General features: G+C 34.6%; 1 protein-coding gene across 3 annotated transcripts in view; it reads left to right on the plus strand.

Moving 5' to 3' along the window:
• Positions 1-11,139, plus strand: part of Mrtf (Myocardin-related transcription factor) — a 96,688-nt gene that overhangs the window by 1,884 nt on the left and 83,665 nt on the right. For 2 of the 3 annotated variants that reach the window (XM_088205070.1, XM_088205068.1), the window contains exon 1: positions 5,045-5,212. The exons of the other annotated variant lie outside the window; for it this stretch is intronic. Coding sequence is in view for 1 of the 2 variants with exons in the window: in XM_088205068.1 (XP_088061194.1) it covers positions 5,155-5,212 (58 nt within the window). In the remaining variant the exon portion in view is untranslated. Of the gene's footprint in view, positions 1-5,044; positions 5,213-11,139 lie in introns of those variants that run through there. 3 annotated transcript variants of the gene reach the window in all.

Here is an 11,139-nt window from a genome sequence, read left to right on the forward strand (position 1 = left end):
AATTAAACTAAAACATTAGCTCAAATGAAACTGTATGTGTAATTTTCAAATTAAAAGTCACAATATTTTTGTTAACTCATTACAACTTTTTATGCATATAAACTATTGATATTTAATATAAAGTATAGTTTTTGGATCATAGGTACATAGAAAGTAACACTTATCCTCAATTCCACTAAGAATGGGTACTTCTTATTGGAATCCACATGGAGCAAGGAGTCATTGTATCTTCTGTAGTTGACCATCCTTGACTTTATTTTTAAGTACACCGGTGCTGCTGAGTTGTCTATTGTGTAACATTAATATGGATATCAATTGAATACAAACAGTTGTTCGGGTTATAGAGTCTGGGAGTGTTTATTTCGTACAAGACAATGATTGATAGTCTGTTGGGCAACAGTTGAGACGGGCTATCCATGGGCTGTAAGCGTCTCCGAAGTGGGTCGATTTGGATTTCGGACGTCGAGCTGCACCAGTAGATGAGAAGGGAGAAAGGCGGTTTCTGCAATCATTTGCTGGTCCGATGTAGGATCAGCCTTCTCTCAGTTGTGTTCCAAATTGGAGGTCTCTTGAAGTTTGGGTGCCTTGAACTCCAATGTGGATGTTCAAGTTTATGTCAGACGAAGTGTCAAAGAGTGAGTGATTCCTGGTTGCCAGGGTACCAGTATTTATATTCATAGTTTCTCTTTCTTTGTGGTCTGCCCCTTTTCAGTGAGACGACTAATTATAGATGGGTCGCGAATTTCTTTGAAATAAATTGTTGTTGGTCGATAAGGTAGATTGGAAACGGTTGCTTGCATTATCTATTCTCAAGGCGATAAACATTTAATCTTTTAAGTCGTCTCCCACTGTGTTTCATTTTAAATGAAGAAAACTATTTTTTCATCAACGGTAAAAATGCTTCTCTGTCCTTTTTGAGTTGGACGACCAATTATATAAGGGTGGCGAATTTCTTTGAAATAAATTGCTGTTGGTCGATATAGTAGATTGGAAACGGTTGGGTGCGTTATATATTCTCAAGGCGATAAACATTTAATATTTTAATTGGTCTCCCACTGTGTTTCATTTTAAACGAAGAAACCTATTTTTTCTTCAACAGTAAAAATGCTTTTTATGGCGTCAAACAGGCCTTTTTTATGATAATATGTGTTAATCTTTCCAATTATAGATAGAGGATTGGTTCTGTTGATGAACCCGACATAGTTATAGTTAAATATACCTATTTTTTATAGAATAAAATGAAATAGTAATACAAATTTAATTATTAGTGAAATTTAGCTCCTCGTTAAGACATCACATTTCAATCATAATGAATTATAAATTCCAACTGAAATGTGTAAACTAGAATATTATTTTTGTCCTTATATCCCTTTAAATTTAGATGACTGTTTTGAAGATATCCTATGTTGTTTTCGAGTAACCAATAATCTGTTTCGCTCGGATTAATATATATGTACCAGTAGTGTAATTTCGTTCATTTACTTTGAAGACACCATTTGTTTTAATTTTGTATGAACAATAGTTGATGAGTTGCGTTTTGTGAAATACTTTGTGTTAATTATCTTATGAGCTAATTTTTATGACAAATTAAGTGGACTTTGCTTTTGCTTCTCGGCATCAATCAGATTAATGCATTTGCCTAATCTCATAGAAAACACTAAAAGTTATATTTTGGAAGCGCCTTTATTTCATCAATGTTTTTTTAATTTCCTTAGATAGAGCTGGATTGAAATTAGTTGAATTTGTAGTCCATAAAATCGCCATAGACTATTAGCTGATCTGATGTATCATATTTTAAGCTTCTACATAACCCATTAGATTTGCAGCAAGTTTTCAATTATTATGAGACAAATGTTATGAAATTTTTATTTTTAAATAAATTCTTTTGATTGTATCTTGTATTTATTATATGAGTTCTGATATTTAGTTTTTGTGTGGCTACTAATATATGTTAAATATTAAAAAATAAATGGGTTTAGAACTGACTAATTGATTAGTTAAGCTAGAAAATACTTGTAATCACCAACTGTTTCATTTCCTCGCGTTTGGGATAAACCAAATAAAGTAAATACAATATATTAGGGGTACCGGAAAAGATTCCATTTTTTTTTACATTCCTTGTTTGAGATCAGTTTGACCCTGGACACGGTGGAGTGAGCATCTTTGTATGTTTTTTTTTCTATAGTATTGTTCCTCGGCTTTCTTTTTGCGCCATAAATATTTTTTTAATCTTAAGGGTAAAATTAGCAAACCAGAAGCAATCGAACAATACATACGGCATTGCATGCTACTTTTTTTTCGATCAAGGCTGGAAAGCAACTAAGGCAGCTAAAACCATTATTGAAAGTTATGGAGCAGTAATAACAGCAAACAGATGCCAGTTTTGGTTCCGGCGATTTAAATCTGGCGATAGGACCTTAACAGACGTTCCGAAATCAGGACGACTTTCGAAATTAGACGATGAACTGCTGAAGGTCATTTTGTAATCAAATCCTCGTCAAAGTATCGAGGATTTATCCTAAAAACTTGCTGCTCCGTGGTCTACAGTGCAAGAACACAAAAAAATTCGGCAAAACTAATCGAATGGGTGTTTGGGTTCCGTCCGTAGCGAACAAAGAGGAGCGAATGAACACGTGCGATTCACTGTTGTCAAGAAACAGAATTCACCCATATTTGGATCAAACTGTGACTAGTGACAAAAATTGGATAGTATACGACAACGTGGTGCGAAAAAAACAATGGCTTTCAAAGAAGGAAGTACCTGTTCCGACCCCTAAGCCCGACCTCACCCTTCGCAAGTCCTATTGTGTGTATGGTGGGATATTCGTGGAATTATCCATTATGAACTGTTAAAACTGGATGATACGATAACTGCAGAAGTTTATTGTCAACAACTCGAAAGATTGAATGAGAAATTAAAAGTGAAACGTCTGAATTTGATAAACCGAAAAGGAGTGATTCTGTTACACGACCACGCGCACCCTCTCAGTGCAAAGATGACCCGTGAAAAAATATGCAATTTAAATTTTGAAGTCTTGAAGCATCCTACATATTCTTCAGACCTCGCTCCTTCTGATTTGTATCTCTTTAGATTTATGGAACATTCATTTAGGGACAAAAAATTTGAAAATCTGAAGGAAGTCGAAAATCATTTAAATTCGCATTTTAATTCGAAACCACCAAATTGTTATAAAGCGGGAATCCAAAAATTGCCTAAAAGTTGGCAAACAGTTCTAGATAACTATGGGGATTATATTTTATAATATGTAAAATAATATGAAAATAAAATTTCAATAAGACCTATGATGTTTAAAATAATGGTTTTCTTTCCGGTACCCCTAATATGTATGATTATTTTTTTAAATGTGTTTTTTTATTACTGCAATAGAGATAAACTAGCGATTTGTTTACATATATTTTAATAAAATACAAGATCATTTTCGAGCAGTTCTTGAATATTTAGGATTAGACTAATACTTTTTATATATAATTATTTTTAATAGACGTAGAAAACATTCTGTTTATTTATATTAATTTTATGTACTCTGTTAATCTTTTAAGAAGTACGATACTAGTTATATATAATTGGCGTTCGAATTAGCTAGATTTTGATTGACTGCAGATTTGCTGTTTTTGTTACTTTTAACATTTGATGATATCATGTTATTGCTTTTAGAATTTTAGTATATGTTAAAAATAGCTTTGACAAGGGTTTTTGAATGTCTTACATTTTCTAATATTATGTAGCTTGAGCTCAAAATTTAGGCGTGTATGCCAGTGGCGGCCCATAGGAAATTGTAGTGGTGGAGCTGCAGCAGTAAAAGTTTAAAGATTCAATAAAATATCCCTAATAAAACTGAAACACGTACTATTAAGATATTATATTGGACAAAAATAATTTACTGACTAAGTTACATACATAAAAATATTTAAAACATTTTATACTGTAAGTGTTACAACCTCGCAGCCCATATGAACGAACCGCCACTGGTGTATGCTATTCGAAGCTTTCTTTACAGAGATTGATGATTGTCAAATAGAATTCCATTTTATTGAAGCTAGTGAAACGGTCAGGTCGTGGTTTGTCGTTTACGCTTCAATTTGTTGTTTTTGGCAGTTGCCAGTTGACGATTTGTAATAAGACAAGTTGTCTAGTGCGCGGCTAGCCTTAGACTGATACTCGCCCATCATAGTTTTTTGCAATACATGTAATGTAATCTAATAAATTATTACTAGTTTCCAACTGCGTCTTTCTGGCTGCAAATTCACACCCCTTAGGGTTAGAAAACCTTAAATTTGTTTTGAAATACTAAAACAATATGAAACAGTGAGAATAGTACAGTGTCTAACGGAAGATAATTACAATTTAGAACCACTCGAGTGCATCCCTCAATGAAAGTGTAACTTCCAAGGTGGGCGACTGTCCGATTATTACAAAGATACATACAACAATGCTTATTAGATGTGTGTCTTGAAGCATATAAGATTTTTAATGTTGTGGTAATTTATGATAATGGCTTTTAAAAGTGCGTGGCAATTGTGTGGTTCTTGGGGGTTCTGAAAAACCGACTTCACTTGTTTTGTTTAGCCAAACTTTTGTTCTTGTTATTTATTGTTGAAACCCTCACTTTTAGATTTGGCAAATGCTTTTCTTAGCTCTTTTGCAGGAGTTATTTTGCCACTTTGGGTCTAGATTATCTTAGTGTATAGTTAAGGCTTCTGAAGTTTTGGGGCTAGAAATTCTAAGTTTTGGGGCTAGAAATTCTTGTTGTAAACATTCGTATATTGTAGAAGGCTTCTTTAAACTTATTCATAAGGATTTTCAAATATATTATACGATCCTTTAGGATTATACGAAGCTACTCCTTTAAAGACCGTCGCCCCTCGAACCTCTTCCTGAGTCTTTCTCCTCCATCTCCCGTCATTTCGGAGCTTTCCCGTGGTGCCAGAGAGCGCCGCGGCGGCCGGCCCGTGAGTCATTCGGCCGTCCAGGAATAGCCCGGGTCTCGGGGGGGAGCCGCGGAGGAGGGTAGCCCCGGGCTTCAGTCTCGGCCAGCACTCGCCGCTAGCCGCCAGCCGTCAGCCGTCCTCATGGTGCGGCGCTGATGGGCGCGGCGCGCCGATAGCGGCCCGGGGCGCCGCGGGGGGCCCGTCATGCCCGTGCGCCACCGCAACGGGGAGCCCGAGCCCAAGCGCTGCAAGCACTGCGACGGTGTGCAACCGACAACATTCACTTTATCACTAACACGACGCTTGTTTGCCTCCTCACCGCCGCCTCGACGCGCCTCCTGCCTGATTAATAATAAAAGCGACGTGTATTGCCTACTTGTTCAAGCTGGGTTTTATTTAACCTGTCCCTATCGCCTAACCCTCCAATAGTGGTGCATGTTGTCTCGATGTGTGTTTGTGTGTGCGTGTGTTTGTTGTTTTCGTGTCTACGACGCGTGCTCTTATCACTAGCGTATTACTACTGCTACGATACCAGCCGGAAAACGCCGTTTTAATCTGACGTATTATATTATGCATAGTACATGTTTCGATTCCGGTATACTCGACAAGTGTCAAACGTATTTGTGTATATTATAAACGCGTGTTTAATTCATGAATTTGGTTAAATCTTAATATCACGTATTGATTGAATAATTTTCGTTTTCTCTGTTTATTATTGAAAATTAGACTATAGAGGTAAAGTTTGATTATTTTACGCTACACTTCTATTATACATCCAATAGTTGTGCTTCACATTTATGATATGAATTAACTGAAAGTTGATCTACGAAAACTTTAAGTGAAATGATAAGAATCTGTTCATTTTGATAGTATTATTCCATACATGTTTGTTGGTATGTGTGTGTGTGTGTGTGGTCTTTTCGTTAACAACTAACGCTGCCACCTTCACAATTTTCTCGATGCGTTGATTTAGGCACCGGCCCGAAGAATCCGTCAACTTTTGGCATCTGAAACTATTGTTTTCGGGCGGATGAAGGTCGTCTCTCGGTGGATATGCGACCTCGTCGAACACACAGCATGTCGAACGTTATGTAAAACTTTGGTAAATTTTCAATTTCCCACTAGTTCACAATGAGCTTTTCTATGGTGCTTTTTTCTTTTATGCGAACTTCAGCCCATTATTACCTCAATATTTACCCGCGAGATTATGAGAGGTTAAAAAGACAATCTATGGTGATTTGATTAGATTAACATTACAAACTGAAGACTTCCATTAATAGTTTAAAATCATTTAAATATCCATACATAAGTAATCACATTGGTGCGTTCATTGACGTGTTTATGTTAAAGAGATCAAAGAAAAGTTTCGATTGTTTCATGCATATAAGCAATCGGATCTAATTGGTAGTATCAAGGCTAGTTTTGCTTGAATGAAAATTTATGAGGCATGTTGTTTTGCACTTCGTTGTATAAATCTGAGTTCGTGTTAGCAAAGAATTTTCAAATTAATAATGTATGACTTATGTAGGCTTGTCAAAGTCGCTTAAAAATATAAAAATATGATACAAAAACTATATATGTTTGCTGTTCACTAACAGCATTAGCTTATAATTAACTCACGTGCCACGTCAGTCGCATCTACGAGGAAAGTGTGTCATTTTTTCAACACGTATCCTTGAGATATTGAAACTGATAAATTCGCGTAATTTAGGCCAAAAATGGAATATTATTTAGATTTGGATAGAAATGCTCGTTCGGGTTTGGAGCAAGGCCGTCAGATTGAGACGTCTGGAGAGTGTTTTTCACCGAAACGCCTACCGAAAAATAACTGCATAGCAGTAGTGTATTAACAGAAGCGAGCGACCGCAACATCGGAACGGATAATTCACGAGTAAATGAGCGGATTAGCATAGCATTAGAAATAAGTTAAACAGAGGCCGGAGTAACGACGTAACGGAGTTATCGTCTCACAGTTAACTGCGACGAACGATTAAGATTATGTACATATTCGAAGTGCTTATTGATTAGATACATGTTCGGAGTAGCACCGACAATGAACCTCGGTAATTTGCGTAATACTACTCAAGGTAGATAGAATTAATAATATTCTGTAATATTTTTATTAAGAGCATTCTCAATATAATAGCTTAGATCTATTGATGTATTTATCACAATCGGTATATCATGAAAAATATCCATAATACACATTATATCAGTGGTATTAAACATATTGTATTTATAATAGGCTTTAAATAGTATGGGCGTACATGTACGCCCTACTTTAAATGCCGTACTTTTAATTTAAAATAAAATTTTATTACTAATTATTTTTTTATAAATCAATGATATGTGAAAATTATTATAATTGTATTATATATTTTTTAAAAAGAAACATATTTTTTTAATAGCTTTGTCTAAATAAATATAAAATTTAAGACATTTCGATAATTAAAAAACAACAGAAACGCTGGACACTTTGTTAAAAGCACTTCTTACAATTAAGGCAACCTTGTCGACTGTTTCCAGCAGCAGGAACAATCGAAACAAAGTTAAGAACCAATTAAAAATATGTATAATAGACTGAACAGTTACTGAAAATTTTAAAATACGTTTCTTAAAATTTTCAGTAAATGTTCAGTCTATGATAGATGATTTCTTTTCTTAAAAGATTAAATGTGATTTGATTTATTTTCAAATAATACCATGTTGAAAACCACCGATTTTATTTTAATTTTATAAAAAAACGCAAAAATGCAGAAAATTAACTTACTAATCAAAGAGTTATTAACATAGTCTCTGAGTTCAGTGACAGAACTGCAACATTAAACATCTACAAATGCAAGTTCTTAAAGGGAACTTGTGTTGTTGATTCAATAAATTGTGTTGTTGCTTCAATAAATTTAGCATACATTTTCGCTGCACAGCCTATAATTTTTATCAAAAAAATAACGAATTTCTATTAAAAAGAATGAGTAATATTCGCAACGCTAATGAATTCATAATGTGATTTCGTTTAAGAATAATTATATTTCAAGGAAAAGGAATAGAAATCTCACTGCGTGGCCCAGTTTTTCACGGTAATTATTTGAAATGACTGAATAGATTTTAAATATATCCCTGATATGTGTACTTGTAAATATATAGATCAGGGAAAGGTGGGTTATTATAAGACTCAGTTCACGTGCTCAAGAAAAATCATAAAAATTTTCGCTGAGCAGTCACATTTCAATGTTGCATTTCTACCACATATTTTTTTAATAGATCGCGCAGTTGTTGCTGAATGAAAATGATGTGCCCAAATTTTTTAAACATATTTCATATGAATTTTAAAGTAGTCGCGCAGCACGAATTTTATCGTATTTGCACTATAATTAGTATTAAAAAATAATAACAAAATGCCTTTGTATGGCAATTCTTGTATTTAACCATTAGTTTAAAAATATCTTATATTCATGCTTTTTTAATATAATCAGGAGAGGGGGGCAAACATATCTAGTCCGCGAATAGTTCATGGTAACATTAAATAACTTTTGATATGTTTTGCTTTAATAATAAGGTAGATTTCCGCGAGTAAAAGGATATTTTATTTAATTTTTAATTAAAGTGTATTACCGGATTTTTTGTTGATTTTTATATAGCCTGTCTAACAAACTTTGGCGAAATACAGTATACCCCCCAATAACACGGTAAATTAGGGAAATGCTATTTGGATGCCTTTTACTTGCCAAAGGGAGGATATCTCACCACACGAGCCTGATTCGTACGTATGTATTGCAAAAAATTGTATGAGTCTAGTCCCCAAATTACACGCACCCAAATAGCACGTCCCCAGTTTACCGTGTTATTGAAGGGTCAATTTGGTAGAAATCTGATTCAAACTATGACAGTCTTTAAAATCTGTTATATCAATTTAATAAATATATTGGCTAAACATGAATACAGGATATTTTTTCAAATAAATTGGAAATGTTTAAGTAATATCTCTTTCCAAAAATTTCGTTCTAAATTTGTTATTTGTTTAAAAAATATATTCAAATGTGCGGTGCCTTAGGGATTACGCTTTTATTTTTGTGGATAAAAAAATTTGAAATTGGCCGTACAATTTTTGAATTAGTATATATTTACATATCTGTTCTTTTAAAGTTTTATTAAATATCGAATTGAACTCTTTTAAGATTCAGGAAACTGTTGACAGTCAATGTGAAGCTGCTGCTTTCTCGGGCCTTTATGACCGATTCGGCGTTGTTACGCTTGGTGCGAGTTCGTCTTTGTTTATTCCAAGTCGGAAGCGAGGTGGTGGTTCTGGATAAAAATACCGTTTTCTGACTTATATAGCCTTTAGAATGTGAAGAGGGGGGGGGGGGGTGATAAACATCCCTTTCAGATTATTGATGATTCGGGGTGGAACCAGACTATTTTTTGTTATCAACTAATAAATATTTCGTTAGAGTGTATCTGCGTAATGATGATTTAAAATTCGATAACGTTTTCATTCTATGAAATATGAATCTGGAGATATTTTGTACTTCTTTTAGTGCACTTGTTCGGATATGCATCGAACCTTTAAAACTGTTTATGGATACCGCTTACACAATAGTTTGTTTCACGCCAATGAGTAGAAACTTCGTTCTCAGGAAGTCAAAAATACACAAATAAATCAATTAGTATGATAAGCTTTTAATATGTCCTTGTGACTAATAGTATTACAACGATTAACGGGTGGTCCCGACACAATTCAATTAATTAAAAATAAAAACGAATGTGGTCCGCAAAATTTAAAAGTTTGCTAATCTATGTTTTAAAACGATTTTTAAAATTAGGGTTCATGTATTTCCTGTTCCTGTAAAATCCTCAGCTTGTAAGGTTCTGAAGGCCGTAGATAGTGCACCATAGTTACATACATAGGATTCATATTTCTATTAATTTTATTATGATCGTTTACATAATCTAGTCATACAAAATATTTTGTGTCATCAGTTTTACGAAATGTGTAATCAGTTTATCCTGGAAGAGATGCAATTTATATTAACTTAGTAGTTTTTAAACATAAGTATGTCATTGTGTAAGCTTTAACTGTTTCTCAGTAGTGTTTCCCCAGTAACTTCTTGGAAGTGTTTATATTTTCTTTTATAGCACAATTGCATTTTTAATCCTAGTAGTCGGTTGCGTCACAAAGTCCAACTATTTCCGTGCGAATCGATCGTTGTATTTTGTGTTGTTTCTCCTTCGCCATGTCGCGTCCGCAGTGGCGTAAGTTTTTCCTCCCCGAATTCGAAATTGATGTCGCAATTTATTTCGACTGTTTATTTTTATTTCGGTCGGTGGGAATAGTGTAATTATTAGGAGGCACCGCCTACCGTCGTCGTTTGGCAACTTACCAGGAAGACTTGCACGCACGCTCCAAGTGCTGGAGTGTCTTGCAACATCGGTGGCGAGCATGTCCTTATCCTGACCATATAATCCGGCAAAAGAAGATTGACGAGCTTTAGTGTGATAGTAAAGTTACCAGTCTTATAATATTTAATTAAAAATAATCAACAGTATGTATGCATTGTTAAATATCAAAAACTGTATATTGGATTCTTTCTAAAAATACTACAAAATCACATTTATTATCCGGATATTGCGGAGTTTATTATGTCTAATCCACTCTTCGGAGCTTGTCGAGCTTTCACTTAGAATTCTCGCGTCCGGTCGGAAAGCTCGCGGATTTGTTTTATTTCCTAACTCTGCGTAAAGTTTCCGCTGCCATTCTGTTTACTTTTGCGAAAAGTGTTGCATTGCTGACTGAGATTCATGGCGATGTTGACATAATTGATGACACCTCGGTTGGCATTGTGCCACCGAGATAAAAAATATGTAGGCGCTCGTGATAATGTTCGCGTAAGCGTGGGACGAAGATTGGCGGTAAAAAGTTAATTACAGCGTCGTTTATGGATCAAAAGTTTTCACGGTCGCGTAGTTAAAATGGGCGCGGTTAAAGTTTAAGGCTCTTCGTCCGTAGCCTTGTTCGACATTATTGATTTTGAGACGTAATTGAATTTAAATTTTCATAACGTGTGAATCAGATAATGTTGATCAGTATTTCATTAGATAAAGTAAATATATTGAGAGTTCCTCTCGGTTTGTTGTCTATGATCTATAAAATGTTTGGTTTCATAATATATATTTATTTTACATTTTTATCAT

Source organism: Plectrocnemia conspersa, unplaced genomic scaffold (genome assembly GCF_051122295.1).
Source record: "Plectrocnemia conspersa isolate PC_06_02 unplaced genomic scaffold, ASM5112229v1 ptg000002l, whole genome shotgun sequence".
NCBI lineage: Eukaryota > Metazoa > Arthropoda > Insecta > Trichoptera > Polycentropodidae > Plectrocnemia > Plectrocnemia conspersa.